The sequence below is a fragment of the Fundulus heteroclitus genome, unplaced genomic scaffold, assembly GCF_011125445.2.
Source record: "Fundulus heteroclitus isolate FHET01 unplaced genomic scaffold, MU-UCD_Fhet_4.1 scaffold_73, whole genome shotgun sequence".
Taxonomy (NCBI): domain Eukaryota; kingdom Metazoa; phylum Chordata; class Actinopteri; order Cyprinodontiformes; family Fundulidae; genus Fundulus; species Fundulus heteroclitus.
The window spans coordinates 1,002,432-1,027,466 of NW_023397175.1; the positions used below are offsets into that span (position 1 = coordinate 1,002,432).

Below are 25,035 nucleotides of genomic sequence, written 5' to 3' on the forward strand. Positions count from 1 at the left end.
AGTATGAGCTTCGCTGATGTAGGCGCTGCCTACAGTGACTGTCGATAAACAGTCACTCAATTTAATCTCGTAAATAAAACGTTCGCCCCAAATAAAATTTTTCTTCTGCTGACGTAAACGACATAAAGTCAGGAGAGAGAAAGAGACATTTTCTGATTCTCGCTCACTTTCTTCTCCCGGATCTTTTGCAATTCTCTCCTCTGTTGCCTCTGATTCCACTCTATCTTGGTTCCTCTCCTCCTTCATCACTAACTTTGACCTTAGTTGTCTCACCTGCATGACAGTTTCCCTGGTTTCAGCCAATTGAGCATATTTTAATGAAGTAGAGGGCAAAAGCTATAGGTGCGCATTTACAGTACAATGCTAATATTTCATCTTAAAATGAAGCATAGAAGATTTATTCTAAATCAGGGGTCACCAACATGGTGCCCGTGGGCACCAAGTAGCCCCCAAGGACCACATGTGGTGCCCATAAGCCTGTTCTAAAAAAGCACAACCTGCCAGTGAGCTGCATCTAAAACTTAATTTTATTCCGTTACTCTTCCCCGTTTAGTCACACTTCCATTTATATAGATTTAAAAATGACAATATCTATAACAAAGCATGGAAAATGTGTTTATTTTACATAAAGTTAAGGTGAACTCTGACCCTTGTAGTTCAAAGGGCAGTACAGGTAGCCCTTCGTATGATACAACACCAATGTAGTAGCTCTCAGTTTCAAAAAGGTTGGTGACCCCTGTTCTAAATAAATAATTTGTCGTGTGAATACTGTATTGTTCCGTTATGACACCCAAGCCCCACACCGAGGTTTTGCTGTTAACACTTTATTCTTTATTTTAGGATGAACAGAATGGGACAGCTTTCACCCCAATAGTCCCCCGAACCACCACTCATCCCCCTGGAAGCCACACATTTCTTCCAGTATAAACCCAAAACCACCTAACTTAAAGAAACAGTAAGTGTGCAATACCACTTAGCCACAAAGTCTAATACGAATCATCACAATACATTTTATTTATTGATTATATTCACAGTTTTTGATTTAATCTTTACAATGGAAATGTTTATTTACACGTCTTTATTGTGTGGGGAAAAAACATGGTCAGGCCGCCATTACAGTTTTCATCTTGCGCATCCCCTAGTGGCAGCTCGCGCACCCATCCCTGTGCTAGACAATGAACCTCCACCCCAGTCTCAAGTCTTCTCCCTCCTCTAACAAGTTTTCCTCCAAGATGGTTCTGGATTTAGCTCCATCCATCTACCTGACTCTACAGCTTCTTGCTGCCACCACCATGTTTCACTATAAGGATAGCGTGTTCAGCGCGATGTACAGGTTTCTGTCACACATAGTTTTGTAAAATTATGTAGGTTGTGTTGGTCTACTAAATAAAAGCCCAATAAATAATGTTAAAGCTGTGATTGTATGACAATGTGGAAACATCACAGAGTTTGAATACTTAGGTGAAAACAAAAAAAATACCGCCATGTAAGCATGTGGATGCTCTTCACCTGTCCATTAAACCATGTGTGGATCTGCTGGTGGAAAAGCCTGTTGCTCTGTTACTCGGAGGCAAAAAACACAAAGCAATGGGAGTGCTAAATAAAACATACCCGGCAGGAGTTTGGCCGACGGAAATATCCTCTCCTGTATCTGTCTGCTTTCCCTCAGAAGTTCCTCAGCTGTCAAGGGAAGCCCCAAAGAATCCCGGATAATCTGGGCTGCATCCAGAGCCTTTTTCCCCATCACAGACGACTTCACGTCCCAAGTGTACTGCTTTCCGAAGCGGTCGCATATTTCCTGGAAAGATACCGTGTAAAGTCGCTCCGTGTCTGCAATGAGAAGACAAAATAATACAAAAGATGTCTGAAGGGCTGCTTAGGATTCAACATCCAGTAAAAGAGACATTTGGTTTACTGCCACACACGACTAAAAATATATGGAATGGAAGCCAGCAATCGTAACTTTAACCTAAACTTGATTTGAAGGCAAGGGTTGGTCTGTAAGGGATTCTGACACTGTGATAACTATAAGTTAAAAAAGTACTTTAACGTTGTATTCATGCAAAAATCAACAATACCTCTGAAAACATGATCTAAAGACACAATCGCTCCTGTTGGAACTAATAAACATTGATCAAAATTCTGTAACATTTAAAATATAGTTGATTTTGAAACACACACTTTAGCAAAAATAAAGTTTAGTAGTTACTTTCGAGTGTTTATTACAAAAGTATGTTACTGCAGCAGCAGGGCACCGGCATTTTTACAACCAGTGCTAGAAGTTTTACCGGAAGTCAAACATTATTGCCACAAGTTGCTCCCAAAATGTTTTTAGTTTTTAAATGCGTGATCACCTGATTGCAATTCCTTTAGATCATGACTTGAATAAAACAGATTTTAAAATGTGGGGGTTACCAGAGTTACCAGTCATTAAAGCAACAAGAGCGCCCTCTAGTCAGAATTAAGACAATGAACATGAGAGCTTACCAAGCAGCCCTGAATATTGTATCCAACATGGGTGCCGAGCATATTGAATACAGCCAAAGTTGGCACAATTATATTTTTCTTTACTCTTCTAAAAGGCTGTTTCTCTTTAAACAGGCATGTAATACTGTAAAACATGCTCCTTTTATGTTTAAATGCAAGATATGCAGATATGTTGTTACCAGCTCGTTTTGCTCTTAGTAGTTAGGACAAAAACAAACATCCCCAGCTCTGACTTCAGAGACAGATATAACACATTATCAGTTATGTACGCCCACAGAAGATCTGCATCACTCCAGAACTGTCTTTGGCATTGCTTACATTTTAGAAGTCAGTTCTTAAGTCGTTGTCAGGTGCTATCAAAAGAAAACTTCACACAAGCTAGAATCAGCATCTGGTTGTCAGCTTCCAATTTGGTATCAGTTAAGGGCTGCTTTTACAGTATTAGGACTACCTCGGGTTTGCTGTGCTTTAAACCGGTAACAGAGATCTAACCAGATCTTGCAATACAACGTGCTATTTATAAAGGTCTTACATTTCATAACCTCAATCTAAGGCATTTAATTCCAGACTAAGCCCTACATTATATTTCCCTTTGTCATAAATGTGACCTATTGTTAGATTATTGCCTCTTCTGAAGCCATTTAGAGAGAAATGTGCTGGGTACATCAATTTATTCCTGTTTTGGAAGTTCTCGCTGAGGAGTTTGCGTTTTCCTGTGCTAAAAACTGCAAGGCACATAATGCAAAGCGCTAATCAACACTCACTCCATGGCTCTTGAACTTGGCCTATTGTTGTTTGATTTGGACATACATGCCAACCTCAAGGTCAGCAGCCTGTAATAAGTAACTTATTTAGGTGTTACATTTAAACCATGACAAAAAATTTCTTTAAATAACTGAAACTTGTAAAAACCCAGTGGAACGTGTAATTCTGAGCTAATATTACAACCCCTGGCTATTAGGGTGACCGTTTTAAGCCTGAATCTATGTTTAAGGGTTTTATTTTGAAGAATGAAAGGAAATGGTGTATGACGCCTGCACCCCTTTTTAAAAGGATTTGTAAGCACTGATGTGTAATCAACATGATGTTTGGTAAGCATGTACTGGAAACTGTTTGAAAGCAAGTTAACCGTTAGCTAATTGTTAGCAACAAACATCAGTAGTAAACTGAAAATATTTTTTTTTTTTTCTTTAAACAAAGTTTGAGATTTCTAAAACATTTATTGAACAAGAACTTTGGATGTTTTTTTGTTTTTCTTTTGGCCTGAGGACTGTGCACCTCATTAGAGCTTCATGTAAAAGGTCATGTATCTCAGTAAATTCATTCAAAAAGAGAAAATCATACATTACATAAAGCATGTGTGAAGGGTCGAGGAGGTAGAAAAGAAGATTAAAAAAAAGCTGTCTGTTTACAGAGTGCTGCCAAGAATTTAACTGAAAAGTTGAGTGGAAGGGGAAAAAAAGGTGCAAATTGCTCCCTCACAGACAAAAATACATCTGCATTCAAATCAAGGTCCAGCAGTCTGGAGGAACGGTGAAGAAGCATATAGTTTAGACTGTTTAAGGTCCAGTGTGAAGTTTCCACATTTAAAAATTGTTTGGGGAAACCGCACCTACTGGTGTTGGACAAAGTTTTAACAGGTATAAAGCCACCACAGCCATCAGCCAAGAGACTTTAGATCAATTTATGCTTCCTACGGCGGACAAGCTTCACAGAGATGCAGATTGGTATGGGCCCAAACTGCCAACAGAGCTGATGTCTGCTTTAATCACCATATGGTAACGCCCACAAAGTTTTCTGACCTGACCCCTTTTGTTGGGGTTTTCTCAAGAGGAGGGTAAGACACACCAGAACCAACAACGCAAAAGAGCTGAAGACCACTATCAAAGCAATCCGGGGCTCCCTGAACCACAAGCTGATCAGCTAAATGACACGCCGCGTTGATGCAGTAATTCATGAGAACAGAGCCTAGAACAGGTACTGTACAGCACATGGACACTCACGGGTAGGGTGACCAGACGTCCCCGATTTCCGGGGACTGTCCCCGTTTTGAACCACCTGTCCCCGGCTACAGCTGTCCCCGGAAATGTCCCCGATTTTACCGAGGGGGAAAATGTGTTACGGTAGCTGGTTGCGCTGCGCGCACCACTAGATGGCGGTAATGATCCTTTTGGATGTCAGATGCCATTAAGACGAAGAGGAAGAGGAAGAAGAAGAAGAAAAGGAAGAAGAGCGCACCACTTTTAAAACAGAAGAAGAAGAAGTGGAAATTCGTTGTTACAGGGGGAGCTGCCCTGTGTCATGGTACGTATTTGGATCGGGCTGATCCTGAGATAAATGTTTGGTTTTTGTCCAGGTTAAAAATTATCAATAAAAAGTAAGACAAGACCACGAGTTGCTGCTCACATCAGTAAAAGACACTTGGATAAAATGTAACAGAATAATTGAAAACTCCTTGTAAACCGCTAAACTGGTACGCTGGTTCTCCAGGGATCAACAAGGGTTCCTCTAAAGATGTTTTAGAACTGATTGGTGACCTTTAGTTTATATTTCAGATAGTTGGAAGTAGAGTTATTACTAGATGTTTTGCTGATTTATGAGCATAGACTTCCAGTCTTAGGTTTAGCTTTTCTACTGCTCACTTTGGATATATGAAAGCTCCTCATGAAAAAATAGGAGTCAGTAACAGGAGAACTGAATGAGAAAAGATCTACATGATCTGAGAATGATGGAGGAAGAGATAACCGCCTGTTTAATGTCCATTTATTATGTCGTTTTTGCTTGTAGCTCCTAATATTGTGGTAAATAGATTTGTAGTGTTTAATCAGATGATATAATAATAAAAATAACAATAATTGGAAGTTTTCACGTTGTACATGCTAATGTTTTTGGAACTGATTTTAATTATATAATGTCTGTTTTAGAATAATGTAAGATTGATACAAGAGGAGAGAGAAAGAAGATAGGAAGTCAAAAAGCAGATTAAATGAGAATTGAGGAAAACAGGAACACTGATGGAAAGAACGATTGATAATGGAATTTTTTTTTACTTAGAGCATTAATAAAGTTCAAGTGATAAAGCGTTGACATGATTTAAGTGATAAAGTAACGTATTGAGTAATGTAGTGTGTGAAGTATACTATGTAAAACAGAGTGACTCAGGTTTGAGTTGAGAAGCCTAATTGTCTGACGATATAACCTCTTTCTGAGTCTCTGCACTGAACATGAATTTCACTGCACTTCCCTAGCTGTGGCAGAATGAAGAGGCAGATTAGTTGTATTTTTTCTTGTGTTTTAAAAATTTCTGTTCTGCACATAATATATCCTCTCCTCTTATTTTATCCAGACCTCTGAATACTGGGGCTGATGGCTCTTCAGACACAGAAGGCCTTGAAGAAACCAGAGATGATCTCATGTTAGCGACTCACTGACCGTAGTTATCTCACCTTATAGGAGCAAACAGTATACTGGCACATCAACTACTACCATACACATAATGTAGTTATACACACTTTGTGTAAGTTTATACATGCTCACGCTGCACACTGATCCAAGGGGTCTCCAAGTCTGTGCCTTTGTTTCACCTCACATCACCACAACCCATTTTCTTGTCCCAAACAGGCTCCATGCACAGCTCCACTTCTTCCTGAAGCTCAGCAGCTCCTGATTAATCCAGGTGTGTCTGACTTCAGTAACCAGCCAGACACACCTGGATTAATCAGCTTGTCCAGTAAAGAAAGAAAGAAAGGAAACAAAGGAGCTGCTGAGGTTCAGGAAGTAGTGGAGCTGTGCTTATAGCCCATTATGGAAAGAAATGAATCTGCTTATTTGAGATGCACAGGCCCCTGATGTGGCCAGTTGACAGTAAGAAACATGTATCATCCTTTACCTGTGGGCTTGACCTCTACTTCTTTTTTATGTTAATGCAGAAAAACCTATTGCTCATAGGTATGTAGACATGAACAGAATAAGTATTTGTTGCACTTTTTTAAAAGGTTGAGGAACTCTGTCTTCACAGAGAGCCTAAATCACAGTCTAAATGTTTGTATTTATTGGTTTTTCTTTTCCTTATGTCACTCTACCCTTAGGAGGAGGCAGAGCTCTTTGGGCTACACAAAATTGAAAAGCCCTTCTAACCACCTTGGACCCCTCCACTCCCACCCCATCACTTTGCCTCAACCCAAAGTTCTAGTTTTCTATTAACACTATTTATTAATTGTATTCATCTTATGATATACTAAAAGTGTGGAGAGGATTATTCCTGGCTTTTACACTTGATTTTTGTTGTTTAAATATTAATAAATATATAAAAATAAATGAAACCATTACTGTCCCCGTTTCCTAATTTCATCTTGATGAGATGTATTGATTTTTATCCACGAGCAAGAAATGTCCCCAGATTAGATTTCAGAAATCTGGTCACCTTACTCACGGGCAACTTTATTAAGTACACCTTTAAAATTGCTTGTAATCCATGATTAACGTTTTAAACATTATTAAACGGTGTGGAATACGTATTAACGTGTTTCACTTCCTGAATGTATTTATTTTTTTATCTTTTAACATGTAGGCTACTTGTAGTTCACGTTTGAACCTTGGACTGATTAGAGGTTCCCCAGCTTCCTTAAACCCAAACGGGGATATTTGTACATTCTAATCGATGATTGATCCCTAAAATGTAAGCCGAATTAATTGTAGCTCATATAAGACAGGTAATACTCTGTTCTTCGCAGTTGATGCGGTGTGTTTCGTTAGTTATACACTAAAACGTCATGATCGTGCGTTTTTCCTGCGATGTTCGTTGGAAGTCTTCACGCCTGGAGACCAGAATAAACAAACTGCAGCTCAAACCGAGGTTCGGTTCGGATGAAGCTGCATAAAGTAACGCAACAGAGGATCAAAAGTTTGAATACCCAGCAATAATCCATCCATGTCGAAGATGACATGGCTCACAGGTTTGTAGCTGATCCCTGAAGTTGACATGTTTCACTCCCCCGCAGCAGCCGCTCCGCGCATGCGCATTGGCAAACGGACGCTCAAGAATTGACACGCGCCGTGAATGGATGCCAGCATGAACAGCGCGTGCCGATATTGTCCTCTTGATATCAACCAACTTGTCGGGCAACAATATTTACATCTCCCCAGTGTAAGCGTTAAACTAACAGGTTGGGCTTAAATGTTGCTGTAGCCATTCCAGGGATAGTTTTAGTTGACCTGGCGCAAGGTACACTGGGAAATGAAGTCAATTTGATGACCTTTCAGTGGCGACTCTATTTATCCGTTAGGAACTTGAAGTTTAAAGCAGCGTAAACTTACAGTGCAGAGAAGAAACACACAATAACAAACATCAGTCACACACACAAACAGACACCGCTGCGCATGCATCATAAGACTAAAAATGTGCAATAAATATCATTAAAATGTCTAAAAGAATGTCACTGTTAATTAGTCTAATTCAGGTAGGTACAAAGCTGGACATTGCTCTATTTGTCCTGAATGACAGTGAGCTGTACCTGCAACATGAGGGGAGGGGACTGTACTGACTGCAGAGTGAGTGAGTGCTGTCAGCGGATATCTGTATATCTATCTATCTATCTATCTAGATAGATAGATAGATAGATACTTTGTTTTGGAACAGTGTCAAAGGTGTTGGTCACAGTTAGAGTACCCTATCACAGGTCTATAAATGTAGCCGGGGCACTATGGCCCTGAAGCATGGTGCTGCACTCCTCCTGCCCATATATGGAGGATGCTGGACAGTGCACAGCTGGTACTTGATGAGGCAGGTAATCAGCTGTTCCATTTAAAGGGGGGTAGATTGGTGAGGAGATCAGATCGATCATCCAACTCGGGAAATTTTAGGTCCATGTTGGGAAAAAGAAAAGAAAGAAATGAGGAGTTTTGGATGGAATATTGGAAATAAAATAAAAGAATTCAAGATTGATAGTTTAGAAATAAGTCAAACACCAATGTTAATAATACCGCCATGGATTTTACCAGAAGCAAATGTAGACATGTCAATAATAGAAAAGAAACAAGATAAATCATTCACGGTAGATAAATATTCAGTACAGATACATATAAACAAATATTACAAATATATTCAAATTTATACAGATGCGTCAAAGATAAATGGGAAGATAGGAGTAGCTTTTGTGGTGCCAGAATTCGATGTAAAAATAGGAAAACGGAGCACAGATGGGTTATCAGTATACACAGGAGAAATGTTGGCAATATTGTTAGCCTTGCAATGGGTGGAAGAAATAAAACCATTAAAAACAGTGATATGTTCAGATTCAAGTTCAGCATTATTAAGTTTAAAAAATTTTCAATCAGATAGTAGGATGGATATATTATTAGAAATATTTTATACATTGTATAGAATACAGAATATGGGGCTGGTAGTTGTATTTGTATGGATTCCAGCACATATAGTGGTAGAAGGAAATGAGAGGGCAGATAATATGGCAAAAAGGGCAATTCATAATAATATTAGTTTTAAAGTTAAAACAAGTAAATATGAGGGAAAGAGTATGGTTAAAGAAAAACTGATGGAAAAATGGCAAAAAAGGTGGGATGAAGAAAAAACAGGAAGATGGTTTTATAAAATACAGAAGATAGTAGGAGAGAAAAGAAATGAAAGAAGAAATAGAAAGGAGGGAAGGGTGATAACAAGATTAAGATTAGGGCATACAGGTCTTAATTATACACTTTTTAAAATACAAAAGCATAATAATGGAAAATGTGATTATTGTGACAGATATGAAACGATAGAACGTTATGTTAGAATGCCATAAGTATGAAAGAGAAAGAAGGTGTATGAAAGGAGAGTTTGAAGGTATTAAGGAAAAGATTAATTTGATAGATATTTTGAGGAAGAATTCGGGGAGTAAACATATACAAATAATTATTAAATATTTAAAGAAAACTAAATTATTTCAAAGAATATGATTAAAATATGTGTGTGTGTGTGAATGGGTGCATGATCTAGGGGGGTGGATTATAAAGATATATATAAAAATGGATGAGAGTATGTAGGTATATATAAATAGGAAATTAATTTAGTTAAATTATATATTAAAGGTAGGAGTAGGAAGATACAAATACAAAGTTGATAGTCCATTTTGAACCACACTCCATACCAGTAGGTGGCGGTAATGCTGCTTAAAGTTTGTTGCCAACCGCCAATACAATTTAAGAAGAAGAAGAAGAGGAGATCAGATCTGAGGCAAGGATTCTGGCAAAGGTATGTTTTTACTACTGAGAGTCAGGTTGCTGCAGGATCATTTGGTTGAGCCCTTTTGTTTTCATCATTTTAGGCAATGCGGTAATAGAGAGACGCACAGACTGCCGTGGACTGGGTTCCACCTTGGAGAGGTACAAGAAAGCAGTTTCTTATTACCTGGATGTTTAAGGTGCTGGTCTAATGTGACTTCCTTTGTGTGCAGATTGGCCTGATACTGTTTAAGTTGTGTTTCATATATCCAAACTGTGTGACCAATCCTCTGTGCTGCTCCCTGGAACAGGCATCTCATTGTCAGCTGCAAGGCGTTTTCTTGCTCGCCTTGCAGATTGCTCACCTGTTCCTACAATAAATAAATGTGTTATTGTTTTGATGTCATTTCAAACAAGCAATGTGATTGCCACACTTAAAACAGCAACCGCTATTTTAAAGGAAAGAGTTAGCATGAACCCCTTAGGGTAAGTTCTTGAGTTCTGAGTAAAAGTTATCTAGTAGTTTATAATCAATTTAAATACTGTACTCTTACCTTTGCCCCAATCATTCCACGGGAATTTAGATGGTACTGCTCCCTTCTTTAACTTCTTTCGACCACTTGCAGAAACGTAGGCCTCCTTCGAAGAGACGTGCTGAGTGCAGACGTAAGTGCTGCCGCGAAGGATTTTAAAATTTGGCCCCTCGTCTCTTCTTATTGCCGTCACCAAACGGGCTCGAATCTCAGAATCACCCGGGAAGTCATGAAAACTGAGATATGGAAAGTTTTTATAGTTGTTGGAGAAAAAATAGATTAATCATAATACTTTTTAAAACCTTTTATTTAACCAGATTCAATTCAATTCAATTCAATTTTATTTATATAGCGCCAAATCATGAAACATGTCATCTCAAGGCACTTTACAAAGTCAAGTTCAATCATATTATACAGATTGGGTCAGATTATACAGATTGGTCAAAAATTTCCTATATAAGGAAACCAGTTGATTGCATCAAAGTCCCGACAAGCAGCATTCACTCCTGGGGAACCGTAGAGCCACAGGAAGAGTCATCTGCATTGTACATGGCTTTGCTGCAATCCCTCATACTGAGCAAGCATGAAGCGACAGTGGGAAGAAAAACCACCCATTAACGGGAAAAAAAAAACCTCCGGCAGAACCGGGCTCAGTATGAACGGTCATCTGCCTCGACCGACTGGGGTTACAGAAGACAGAACAGAGACACAACAAGAGAAACAAAAAAGCACAGAAGCACACATTGATCTAGTAATCTGTTCTACATTAGATGGTAGTAGCAGGTGAGTCGTCTTCTCTGGATGATGTCAAAGTTAACAGAACGCCAGACCAGGTGTACCTACTATGAAGAGAAAAGAGAGAGAACAGAAAGTTAAAGCAGAAATGACAACACATAATGCATAATTGAAGAACAGTAGAACTCAATATAGTGAGAAAATTAGATCCTGATATACTCCAGTAACCTAAGCCTATAGCAGTAAAACTATAAAGGTAGCTGAGAGTAACATGAGTCACTAGTTATAATTTTTGTCAAAAAGAAAAGTTTTAAGCCTAGTCTTAAAAGTAGACAGGGTGTCTGCCTCACGGACCAAAACTGGGAGTTGGTTCCACAGGAGAGGAGCCTGATAGCTAAAGGATCTGCCTCCCATTCTACTTTTAGAGACTCTAGGAACCACCAGCAGACCTGCAGTCTGAGAGCGAAGTGCTCTGTTAGGAACATACGGGGTAATCAGAGCTCTGATATATGATGGAGCTTGATTATTAAGGGCTTTATACGTTAGAAGAAGAATTTTAAATTCTATTCTTGATTTAACAGGAAGCCAATGAAGGGAAGCTAAAATTGGAGAAATATGATCCCTCTTGTTGATTTTCATCAGAACTCTTGCTGCAGCATTTTGGATCAGCTGAAGGCTTTGAACTGCATTTTGTGGACTTCCTGATAGTAAAGAATTACAATAGTCCAGCCTTGAAGTAACAAATGCATGGACCAGTTTTTCAGCATCACTCCTGGACAGAATGTTTCTAATTTTGGCGATATTCCGGAGGTGAAAAAAGGAAACTCTGGAAACCTGTTTAATATGGGATTTAAATGACATGTCTTGGTCAAAAATAACACCAAGATTTTTTACTTTATTACCAGAGGCCAGGTTAATGCCACCCAGATTAAGTGATTGGTTAAGAAGTTTATTTTTTGAGGACTCTGGCCCAAAGATTAAAACTTCGGTCTTGTCAGAATTTAGATGCAGGAAATTTAAAGTCATCCAGCTTTTGATGTCATCAAGACATGACTGCAGTCGAAGTAATTGATTGGATTCATCAGGATTTATGGATAAATATAGCTGAGTATCATCAGCATAACAGTGGAAATTAATCCCATGCTGTCTGATAATTTTGCCAGATAAACTCCCATTGAGATTAAGATCGCTTTTTCAAAGGTTGATCTGACTTAGAGGTCTGCAGCACGTCATTACTAATACAGTATAATAAACAAAACAATTTCAGGCCTCTACTTAAAATACACAGTCCGTCCGTCCGTCTTCTTCCGCTTATCCGGGGTGGGGTCGCGGGGGTTGCAGCTTCAGTAGGGACGTCCCTCTCCCTGGCCACTTGGGCCAGCTCCTCAGGAGGAATCCCAAGGTGTTCCCAGGCCAGCCGGGAGACATAGTCCCTCCAGCGTGTCCTGGGTCTTCCCCTGGGCCTCCTCCCGGTGGGACGTGCCCGGAACACCTCACCAGGGAGGCGTCCAGGAGGCATCCTGACCAGATGCCCGAGCCACCTCAACTGGCTCCTCTCGACGTGGAGGAGCAGCGGCTCTACTCTGAGTCCTCCCCGGATGACTGAGCTCCTCACCCTATCTCTAAGGGAGAGCCCAGACACACTACGGAGAAAACTAATTTCAGCCGCTTGTATCCGGAATCTCGTTCTTTCGGTCACGACCCAAAGCTCGTGACCATAGATGAGGGTAGGAACGTAGATCGACCAGTAAATCGAGAGCTTCGCCTTTTGGCTCAGCTCTCTCTTCACCACAACGGATCGGTACAGCGCCCGCTTCACAGCAGACGCTGCACCAATCCGCCTGTCGATCTCCCGCTCCATCCTCCCCTCATTCGTGAACAAGACCCCAAGATACTTGAACTCCTCCACTAGGGGCAGCACATCCTCCCCAACCCGGAGAAGGCACTCTACCCTTTTCCGGTTCAAGACCATGGTCTCGGATTTGGAGGCACTGATTTTGATCCCGGCCGCTTCGCACTCGGCTGCGAACCGCTCCAGTGAGAGCTGTAGATCACGCCCTGATGAAGCCAATAGGACCACGTCATCCGCGAATAGTAGAGACGCAATCCTAAGGCCACCAAAACGGATCCCCTCAACACCTTGGCTGCGCCTAAAAATTCTGTCCATAAAAGTTATGAACAGAATCGGTGACAAAGGGCAGCCTTGGCGGAGTCCAACTCTCACCGGAAACGAGTCCGACTTACTGCCGGCAATGCGGACCAGACTCTGACACCGGTCGTACAGAGACCTGACAGCCCTTATTAAAGGGCCCGATACTCCATACTCCCGGAGTACCCCCCACAGGATCCCTCGGGGGACACGGTCGAATGCCTTCTCCAGATCCACAAAGCACATGTAGACTGGTTGGGCAAACTCCCATGCCCCCTCCAGAATCCTGCTGAGGGTATAGAGCTGGTCCAGTAAATACACAGTATTTTACACAAAAACTAAGAAAAAATATATGTGCAAATAATATTAAGAAAATTCATAATAATACACAGAAAATTCACAATTCAGACACAGAGGCACTGTCCAATAGACCCACGGTCGTTATTTTGTTTAGGAATGAACAAAAAGATTCAAATGGAATAAGCTCTTTTGAATTCAGTGACTGCAATTATATACAACACGTCACCATAATAAAGTAAAGGGAATAATGTAGCAGATAAAAGTCTCTTTTTTCACTAAGTGAAAAACAAGATTTATTTCTATAATAACAAAGCTACAGTAATAATTTTATAACATCTACATCAGATGAATGATAGTTAAAGTAAGCTAACAAGCTGCTGCATGTTAGCTTTGATCTTCATGTTACTGTCCCGATCAAAACATTTACATAACAGCAATGATTGCTACCAATACTAAGGAAAATAAAGATAGTCAATACGACACGCTTAATATTGTGGTGTCAGTCTTACCTAATGAAAACGCGCTGGTTTCTGATAGGTAAAAGTTCGGTGAGGTAAGCCAACAAGCAGCTGCATGTTAGCTTTGATCTTTATGTTACTGTCCCGATCAAAGCATCTTGTCCTGTAAAGAGTAGGTGTTTTATTTTGCATGGTGCACTGCTGCCATCTGCTGGACATTTAAGGAAATGCTTTGCTTTCATGTTAGTACGTTTTGTTTGCTAGCGGTAGAGCAGATGAAAAGACGTGTCTGTTATGAACGCCGCATTCCAGGTGAAGTTCTTCGACGCAATGCCTGTGAGTAGCAGCTTATACTTCAAAATGAGCATTTATGTTAAAATGAGAAGCAAAGTAAGTTGTCTATTGAATTTAAGTTTAATTGGTTCTGAAGACACCTGTGGATGATTTAGTTATTTGCTACGTCATTGCTAATTAGCAGGCTGTTAAGATTTGTTAGGTTGCTACGTGGCATTGCAGCTCATTATTATTGTAGTATCCTAAAGTTGCATTGTTTTTGTACTTTCAATGTATGCAACTGTGTGTAAAGCACTTCTGTTAGCTATTCTGAGCTCATTGTGAGTTGTTTGGGTTTTTTGGTAGTTTCACTCCATTCTACGTAAAAATAAAGGAACAAATGAGTAATCCTGATGGTTAGTTTTGGTACAAGACACCATAGCGAGACCATTATACGTCTATATAACAGCAATGATCGCTACCAATGCTAAGGAAAATAAATATAGTCAAAATGACACTCTTAATATTGTGGTCTCACTCTAACCTTATGAAATCGTGCTGATTATCAGTAAAACACGTCTTGACCTCCCGAATTTTCTATGTAAAAGCATGTAGACGGATGTAGAGATACCCTGCTCCGCTTCAAAACGGAAGTTGAGTGACGTCATGTGAAAAGGCTCAAGATATAAGCTTGAGGATGCACCGCTGCCATCCTTAGTGGCCTCGCCTGTCATAAGATTTCCCGAGGTGCTCTGCGTGCTTTTCTAGTGATAGTGAAAGTGGTGATTTAAGTCAGTTACTAAAGTTACAAACATAAGCTTATATCAAGTCTTACAAATAAATATAACATTTTATATTTAAACATATTTGTCAATCTGCTGACAAGTGTTTGTTTAGTAACTGGTATATTATGATACGCTGTTTTTCCCGGGCTTGGGGTAGACGTGATGATGTCATGTCGCAACTATGAAGTGCTCCAAAGGCTAGACCGTCCCATTTACCAACGGTTGAGGATCCTCCGGAGCATCCTCTGGAGATTTGTGTGTATGGGTTCAGTTTACAAAACACGATAGAACGGTCCGACCACAAGAACCCGACACCCACACAGAGCTTCTGTGCAGGAGCTGGTAGGATGGATCTCAAACCGCTTCCGGACGACAGCGCAGTGGAGCAGGTTCTACAGAGAAACGCAGAGCATCTGATTGAGCAACTCCGGGAACTTTTGGCTCAGGTTGCCACACTCAGTCCACCTTGGAGGCAGGTGGATGCGTTGGTTCAGACTCGCAACCTGCTGAAGGGCAAGGCGGAGCTCCTTCCTCAAAGCAACGGGGCTGATGGAGGAGTTAGAATGGAGCGAGAAGGCTGCATTTGCCCGGCTCTACGGCGGGTCGCTTCCACCCAGACCTCCGCCCGCCAGCCTGTCCACCTCGGCTGCTGCTCCCTGCGCTGATGCCACCGACTCGGGTGTGGTCGCTGTGGCTGCCCAGGGGAATCGGGCCAGAGCACCTCCGAATCCACGAGACCCAGCTATGGGACCTCTTTTATGGAGACAGAGATGACCTACTCCCAAATCAACTCACCATGCCTCCGATGCCAAGAACCCTGCTTCTCCGCCGCCGGCCGCAACCAAAGACTCTGTACCTGTCAGTTCGCGGCCAAAAACTCAGTTCCTGCTCAGACTGCAGCAAAAGACTCAGTTTCCATTCCGCTGTCCGGCATGGGAGAAGTGCACGCCAGCCCGGCGTCCGACGTTGGTCCAGAGCACAGCACTACGGCGTCCGACGTGGGTCTCGAGCACGCTAGTCCGGCCTACGACGCAGTGACCCAAGAGGGCTCACTGTCTGCCTGTGAAACAGGGACCCAGGAGGGTCCGCCGCCTACAATCGAGGCATGGACCCAGGAGGGTCTGGCCCCTGCCAGAGACGCGGGGACCCAGGAGAGTCCGCCGCCTACAATCGAGGCAGGGACCCAGGAGGGTCTGGCCCCTGCCAGAGACGCGGGGACCCAGGAGGGTCCGCTGCCCGCCGTTGATGCGGGGACGCAGGAGGGTCCACCGCCTGCCAGAGACGTGAGGACCCAGGAGGGTCCGCTATCCGCATCAATGGTCTAGTGATAATAAACGTTCATAATCCGAACCTGAGTGCGTATGACCCTGCTGCCTATCCGGTGAATTACCTGGATTTAAATCCGCAAACCCCACCCCATGCTGAACAGGTATATTTTGAAGGTCGTTAACCATTTGCGTGATTTCATTTAAAACATTTGTAACTTGTTGAATCTGTAGCGAGTCGTTTAAAGATGAGATTGATAAAGAGAAAGAATCATTTAGCTCGCCAATGGCTTGTTCTAACCATATAAAACACTCAAAATCCCAGTCCGGATCGGTCTGCCCCTGAAGTCTGACAGGAGATCCTGGGGTAAGATTTACAGATTCGGTTGCATGCTGAACAGGGAGATTCCGGAGTTCATTTACAGCCTCGACAATTCCATCCAGAGAATCTCTGATTTGTTGACTATCTATTTTTTACAGAGGTCACAACTTAGCTGGTTAACGCTACTGGCATCGACGGGTCAATCAGCTCAATCATCAGAGTCTCAAAGATATTAAGAAGCGATGCAGCTTTCCGGCGGTAGAGGGTAGCTTGACGTCCCGTAGAAACTGGCATATGTTTTACTGTCCATGCAGCGGCTGTAATAAAAGAAAGAAAAAATATATAATTAGATTTATCGTACATAATGAGAATTGAATAAAAAAGTATTTATTATATTACAAACAAATTCTTTGAAGGCATTGAACTTAAGAAATACCTTCAATAAATGGACCAGCCGCACGCGCTTTGGTGATTAACCGGTTGAAGTCTTGCTGAACTCTCAGGACTGACGAACACAGGCTTCTGAGACTGCGCCTCTTCTTGTGTTTTCCTGTGTCACGGCGGATGACTGATGCTACTACAAATTAAAATTAGCAGACGGTGACAGAGTTTTAAAACGGGGTAATACACGAAAAGAAAAAGATGACAGAAAAGAATAAATAAAAATAGGCTAAGGGCTACACCGGGGTTTAGAACTGCAACCCTACCATTTCACTGCCAATGTGTTACCAACAGCACCACAAACTCATTGTCAACTCACCAGGGTGCTGAGCAGATGAGGCAGGACGAGACAGATCATGTGCTGCTGCTGCTGCTGCTGCTGCTGCTGCTGCTGCTGCTGCTGCTGCTGCTGCTGCTGCTGCTGCTGCTGCTGCTGCTGCTGCTGCTGCTGCTGCTGCTGCTGCTGCTGCTGCTGCTGCTGGCTCGTGTCAATATTCTCGTGCACAGACTGAATTGTTACTGTAGAAATAGTAAGCAGGGAGAGACAGCCTTTTTAACAAGGTAATACATGAAGAAGAAGAAATGATAAATAAATAATAATAACATATAGCATAGAACACTTGCTGGCTTACCGTCCGTCTGGCCAAATGTATCGGGATAAGGCAGTATTCCTGCCGTAAAGACTGCTTGAGCAAGAATGTTACGGTGGGTTGTTACTTTGGGTAAATTAACAAATACACTAAATGAGCCGGACTAATTCAGAAAATGTACCATCAGAGTTAGTTTGAGACTTATAATAGTTAACTTACGTGCTGCGGGAAGCGTTGTTCCCTGATTAATGTTTCGAGGGAGGCCGTCTGATGTGGTGAGCTGGGGAGCTTCCTCGGGGAAGCCAACGTGTTGCTCTGGTGTCTCTGAAGAACCTATTACAACAACTGGCCTGTCATGTTCTTCAGTCCTCTGCCGCTTCAGTGTTGATGTGTTCTGAGCAGCTATTTCTGCTGGGAGCCTCCTTTTAGTTAAACTCAATCTTCCTTTACAGGGCGTATGTGGTCTGCTCGGTCCAGGCTGTATCACCGTTAGCTCTTTGTGGAAAACACTTGGATTGAGTGGCTCCGGACACAATCTTGCTTCACTGGGCGTTAGGGTTAGTTCTGGTCGGTCCAGGCTGTACCCCCGTCAGCTCTTGGCGGAAGTCATTCTGATTTGGCGGGTTCGGACAACCTTAACGCTTGTCAACTAACCCTTTCTCGGTAAGATCTGGAATACAGAAAAATAACAATGGTTGAAACATAGTATTAGTATTTTAAAGACTGTGATTTTAATAAAAATATACTTTAATACAAGGCTGAATCATATCTTACCAATATCCGTTAGTGTAAAATTTAGGCCTTCTAGTTCAGCCGACGTTGGCGCTGAAACAAATAATTAAAATATATTGTAATAACAGCAACGGAAGATATATACTTGTGCAAGCAGGCCACAATGACTGAAACTGCTATTGAAAGCCTTACCTCAGAAATCAGACTAAAACACTTAAAAACAGCAGAGGCCTGCAGATGCCAGCACCAAACACAGTAATAAAAACAGTCCACAACTTGGATTTAGGTCCACAAAGTGACTTAAACAGACAACCATAGCCCCTACAGCAGAAATAAAACAGTTAAAATACCTTATAAGGCGACTACAGCTCACAGATATCTGTAAACCATGTGCTGCATGCTGGCTTGATTTAGCTTCACCACCAGATTTATGCTAAAATACCTTATAAAGCAGCTAAAGATAAAATTAAAGTTAAACCCTTAAAAACAGCAGGCCTGCAGATGCCAGCACCAACACTAAACACAGCTTTTACCCCTGAATTCATGCTAACCCCCTTAAAACACGTGAGAGACAAGGAGTCGCCCGCTTCAAACACACAAAGCCCAGCTAGCAGACAATGAAACACATAGTAATAAAACAGTCCACAAGCGGGTAACTTGAACAATGAAAGTGCTAGCCCTTGTGCAAAACACAGCTTTTACCCCTGAATTCATGCTAACCCCCTTAAAACACATGAGAGACAAGGAGTTGCCCGCTTCAAACACACAAAGCCCAGCTAGCAGACAATGAAACACATAGTAATAAAACAGTCCACAACTTAGATTTAGGTTCACAAAGTGACTTAAACAGACAACCATAGCCACATCCATCAGAAATTAAACACCGCTGAGAATATCTTAAAAAGCAGCTAAAGATAAAATTAAAGCAGTAACTTACCAGCAAAAATCTCGTTGTACTCCTGGGTCAGTGTCAATCCCGCATTATGGACCTGGGCTGCTGCAACAGATGAAGAACGACCTCCGGACATGATGCACGTTTAAGCCGCCTGTGTCTCTGAAAGGGGTGTTCACTGGACGCCTTATAGCAAAGGTTTGAATCGAGGGTGGGATTCACACAGGTACCCCCAGGTAGCCGAAACAATAGCCACATCGTCCGATCGTTAAACCCCGCCAGCGACATGTTTACTAGGCCTGGATGTTGCGACAGCTGTACACTAGCATAATCGACGACCATCTCCTCAGCATTGTTTACAGATTGTTTTGTCACGACCCCGCCTAGTCTCACCGCCCGTATTGGTGTTTGAAATAGCACCTTGCACGGCGCAGGGCGGAATTCTACAGACAGGAAGGATCATGCTGGGTTTAAACTGACCATGCTGTCTCGAAAGTCTGATCGAATAAACTTTGATCTGATGTGAATTGCAAAAGACGCGGCGGTGTCTGGAACTAGCGGTGCAGGCTAGTGGAGCAAAACTCCTCCCCTAACAGACCAGCTGAACCGCTCATTCAATTCAGTGTCCTGAGGAGGGCTGTCTGGGATTTCTCTGCTTTTTAGCTGTGCCGCGTAGAAGCTGGTCCGCTCTGTAAAATGCTTTTAAGTTAAGAGCTTACCGACTGCTTAGAGGAGGAAAGTGAAGAGAGAACCTATTATGCAGCAGTTATTAGCTGAGCTTGGTTGTTGTCAAACCCAAATTCCATCATAACGTTTGGTTATAAGAAAACCCCAGAAAAAACACATCTCCTGACCATGGCGATATTGCATAAATGAATTACATAATTAAAATGATTAAAAACAATAATAAATATATAACTATAATTGATATAATAATTAAAATAATAATAATTTAAGCACGGTCAAAGGGAGGGGGTTTCCGAGGGCCGGGACAGCGCCCCCTGGAGGTAGAAGGCGGAACATACGGTTACAGTAGAAGGTGGGACTTCCGGTTAAGGAAGGCGGGACTTCCGCCGGAAGTTGAAGACGGGACTTCCGGCTGTCACGTTTTGAAAGGTGTGAAATGTGGGCGTGGTTTGAGTTTGACGGAAGGGTACTTTATATTTTTTGATAAGCAAAATAACAATTTGTTAAAATCTGAAATAATTATGAATGTATTTTTAAAAAAAACATTCTACAAATTCTAAAATTGACAAACATTTCCAAAAGAAGGCTGAGCTCTTTTGGAGTTTAAGGTATGCTCCTTAAGACTTTATTTGACTCTGTAGTGGCATCAGCCATTAAATCTTCTATGGTGTGGTCTGTTGGAGCAGCAGCTAATCTGTAGCTGAGAGGAAGTGGCTGGATAAGCTCATTAGGAGGTCCAGCTCTGTCCCAGGACGCCCCCTGGACCCAGTGCAGGTGATGGGAGACAGAAGGACTGTAAGAAAAATTACATAATTGATGGACAATGTCTCCCACCTCATGCATGGAGCTGTTGCAGAGCTGGAAAGCTCCTTCAGTAACAGACTGTTGCATCCTCAATGCTCAAAGGAGCGCATCAGCAGATCCTTCATCATAGCTTCTGTAAGACCTTTTTTAAGAAACTCACTTGCCAGCTACCAGGCTTTCCCAAATTGTTTACAGGCATATTTAGTGTATGTATTGTTCTAAAACACGAAATTATTGTCTCATATCAGACAATAAGACAAAAATATTTTTTTTTTTACAACAGATGTGGTCATATATTTCTTTGACTGTGAAATAAGTCTTTCTTATTTTACCTCTATAACAGAAAGTATGTGAAGCTTTCACAACAGATGGTCAGATATATTCTGTACCACATTTGGCCACATTTTCACATCTTTCAAGCACAAACTTCAGAGAGAGAACAGACCAACCCACTGAGACATGGATGGCCAGTTAAATGCACAGTCTGGGCAAGGTAAGCATTAATCAGAGAAACAGCAAACAAGCCGAAGTTGAGTAAACAACAAACATTCTAAAGATGTTTATTTTTTTTAGCCCACATGCGAAATGCTGTGAGTGGTGAAAAAGTAACATTGCACACCCACCTGAACTTACCATCCTCATGATCAGGTATGGTGGAGGCAGCATCATGCTCTGGGGATGCTGTTCTTCAGCAGGAGCAGGGAAGCTGATCAGAGTGGACTGGATGGAGTATGGAGCTCAATCCAGCAAAATCCTGGATAAAACCTGTTAGAGGCTGCAGAAGACTGGAGAACAGAGTGAAGGTTCACCCTGCAGCAGGACCACAACCCGAAACAAACAGCCAGAGCTGCAATAAATAGTTTAGATCAGATCAGAGCAGATTCATATGTTAGAATATGAACAGATTTCCTGCAGGAGGACTTGAAAACACATTTTCACAGATGCTCTACATGCAAATATGACTGATTTTTTAGCTATTTTGCAAATAAGAATGGGAAAATGTTAACTCCCTGGATGGCTGGTAAAGACAAACCACTTTCTTAATATTTAAAGTACATTTTTATTTGTATAAAATACTTTAAAGACTGTTAAATTTCCCTTCCATTTCATTGCAGAATGTAGGAAATGTTTGAGATGTGTGAATCTGTTTTTGAAGCCATGACAATGGGCAGTTCCCTTGCCTCCGCCATCAGTTTCAGCATCATTGTTAGTGACGAAAGCACTGTCAATTTTCTTTATCTAGGAAGCTCATTCTTCGCCACTAATAAAGACACATCTGAAACGACTCAATGCTCACCATTAGTGATGGGTCGATGAGGCGTCATGAAGCGTTTCGACACATTGCCAAACTGTATTGATACTGTGCCGATACTGTGTCACTGAATACTGACACCTGCTGGACCTTAAAAATCCCTACAGGCAACCTGGTTGACAGAGTTAACTGACACTGATTTGATGACCACAATACACAATACAATTTAAATCATTGTATGTTGCATTGTATTATTTTATATTTTCATTTGAATTAAACATATATTAGATTTTTTCTAGCTACAGTCAATAAATAATGTGAACGAGGATGCTTGTGGACTTGCTTTTTTATTTATTTTTTTTACAAATTTTTTGCTGCCATGTCCTTTCAATGCCCCCCCCCCCCCCCCCCCATTCATTCTTGCGGTTTTCAACACCCACGGCATTGTTTATTAATGGTTTAATATTGTCCATATGCCTTCTTTAAAGATTTCTAATTCTACACGTAGGACATGCGTACTTCCAACCTTATTTCCTGTCACTGCCATGGTGAATCACGTTATTTGCTTCCAGTGATCGGGCTTTTTTTCATGCTCATGCTCACGTTCAATGGTTGATCGGGCGCTGTGTTTAGTTACCTGACTGATATCATCTGTTCTGAAATCGGAAATGCTGAGTATGACAAAGGGAGGAAGAACTACTCAGAGTAGCAGCTTTCTACTAAGGGTAGATCAGCCGTTTTTTCTGAAACGACGCTCAGAACAAAGACGAACAGCGCAACCCGCCCAACCATAAAGGCGTCTGCCCAACCCATCCGTTAGTGGTGCGCTCTGATCAGCACCTGGCGCTCACAGAGCGAGACTGCGGAACACCATCACACCAGAGTTGCAAAATGGTTAAAAATTAACCATTATTAACTGTTATTTTGTTTACAGTTCAGCTTGGATTTTGTTTACTGCGCAGCATAGCTTTGCTGTGCGCGCTGTTGTGCGCGAATGCACACGCGTGAAGCTTAAAGGGAACAGAAACAGTTTGGCGCGTCAGTCAGTGCAAAACAGTTCCTGTATCGGTCACGTGACTTTCCCGTGTCGATACGCGCATCGACACGGGTTTTGCTCTATGAGCTCGACACATGCGCCGACGCATCGGTGTTGCCGGACCCATCACTACTCACCATCCTATCCTCCATGCTCTGATGGAAGCAGTCCTGCTGAGGAGAACCGTTTGAGTCCGGCCATGGATTTATCAGCAGCATGACAGAATGCAGTGAAACCACATTCACCTTTCATCCACCCTTCATCCCCAGTCTATCTTTATTTGTGTTAACCCACTACAAAATCGTGAAGTGCCTGTCAGAAATAATGAGCACAATGAAAGTTGAAGATAATTTGATTGTTTTACAGGTTTTCTTCCTCCGGCTACCTGACACAAAGCTTCGACTAAAAGAATCAGTGGCCCTTAGCTAGCTGGCGGCTATGCAATTAATCCTCAGAGGAAGGCTGCTGCAACTCTGAAGTGTGAATAATTCAAAAACTGATTATGGCAACAAGCAACAGTTTAGCAAAGGAAGTAGGGCAGAAATGAGTTTATCATATAAATCAGTCAGGCGTGTTATATTTCAGCTGCTAACACTTACTTCTGGTGAGAAAGCTGAGAATTTGTGCCCTTAAGCTCAATACGTGCAATTAACCCTTAGATCAGATTGAAGGACACACTGGTCGAAATCACTGCAGTTTTTGACCATAGTAAAATGCATTGTAAGGCTTTACTTTCGTTCATCATTCATCTGGCAGTGATAACAAAGACAAATTATGTGGCTTGATATGCATTTGAAATAGTTAGAGAAGAAAGGAAAATTCATCCTCTATAGAGGTTTTAAAGTGATTTAAATCACTCTTTCACTGTGACATCTTTATTATCCAATAGCTTGTAGAAGCGCTTTTAGCAGCAAAAACTTGAACTGTTCATTTTTTCTATAAAGAGATCAGCCATAATGATGAGGACTCTTAAATGGCCGACAGTTAAATGTAGTACTTAATGGAGTTTGTTACCTGTTATGTGTTAACCCTACAACCCAGTAGGTGGAGGATGGATGGATGGATCGTTTTTGTGGAAGGTCTTTTTATCTGAAGATTGTTTTAAGTACAGAAACATCTAAAAGCTAATTTCTCTTGAAAACCCAAAGGCTACTATGCTGCCACCTTGTAAAACAATTGTACCTAGAATAAAGACTGAGGGCTCCTTCTTCTGCCAAAGTGGCCATTATGCATTATTTTCACACTCCAAGTAGTTATTCATTGCTTTATTTGGATTCAAACTCTGTTCCAGTCGTACTCGGAAAGCAGGATACTCAACTGAAATGTTCTGGGACCTTGGAATCTGAACTAGGGAAGCTCAGAGGTCCCTCCCCAGTATGTACCTGAAAGACTAACATGGCTCCAATGTGTATAAAACCTGGTGAAGCTTGATCTATTTGCAGCTTACATCTTCTTGAATTAACCTCATACGTGGTAGGCTTCTGTACACTCTGCTACTGAACATGCTGCTGCAATGTTTGAACACCTAAAATGCTTTAAAAATACATTGTTATTGGCTGGTATGTACAATTATTTAAATTTCCTAAATGCCAGAACAATTAGATACTTTTTCATTGAATTCTTTAAAGTCAGACGTTTACATGCTATGAGATCACTATGCTTTTAAACAACCTGGAAAAGTCTAATTAAAGCTATCGCCCCTTGTCAGTGGTCAGATGCCTCTGTCTCATGCCTGGTCCCTTTACCCCAGAGAAGCGATCACACATTGTATAACTTCTATTGTAGGAAATGGGTGCGAGGGTTAAGCTCAACAGTTAATGACACACTTGTTTTTTTCTAACTTTATTTTTACAATTACTCAACATTTTATATTTCAGGATGTATTTTAGATGGTCAAAAACTGCAGCATGTATAAACACTTGGTTTTACAAATAATCATTATTTCTAGTAAAGGATTTCAATTAAAAAAATGACGGATTAAATGTTGCTGCAGTGTTAATTTTTTTCAGCACCACAAATGTGTGAACAGCGGCGATGGGTAACAACTATGAAAAATAGTTATCTGTCCGCAGTTTGGTG

The 25,035-nt window shown here is 41.5% G+C and overlaps 1 protein-coding gene across 1 annotated transcript in view; it reads right to left on the reverse strand.

Moving 5' to 3' along the window:
- Nucleotides 1–7,533, reverse strand: part of pudp (pseudouridine 5'-phosphatase) — a 57,375-nt gene extending 49,842 nt beyond the window's left edge. The window contains exons 1-2 of the mRNA XM_036134059.1: nucleotides 7,401–7,533; nucleotides 1,612–1,830 (exon numbers count right to left, since the gene is read on the reverse strand). Of these exons, the coding sequence (XP_035989952.1) occupies nucleotides 1,612–1,830; nucleotides 7,401–7,470 (289 nt within the window). The 5' untranslated portion in view covers nucleotides 7,471–7,533. The remainder of the gene's footprint in view (nucleotides 1–1,611; nucleotides 1,831–7,400) is intronic.
- Nucleotides 7,534–25,035: the final 17,502 nt, after the last annotated feature.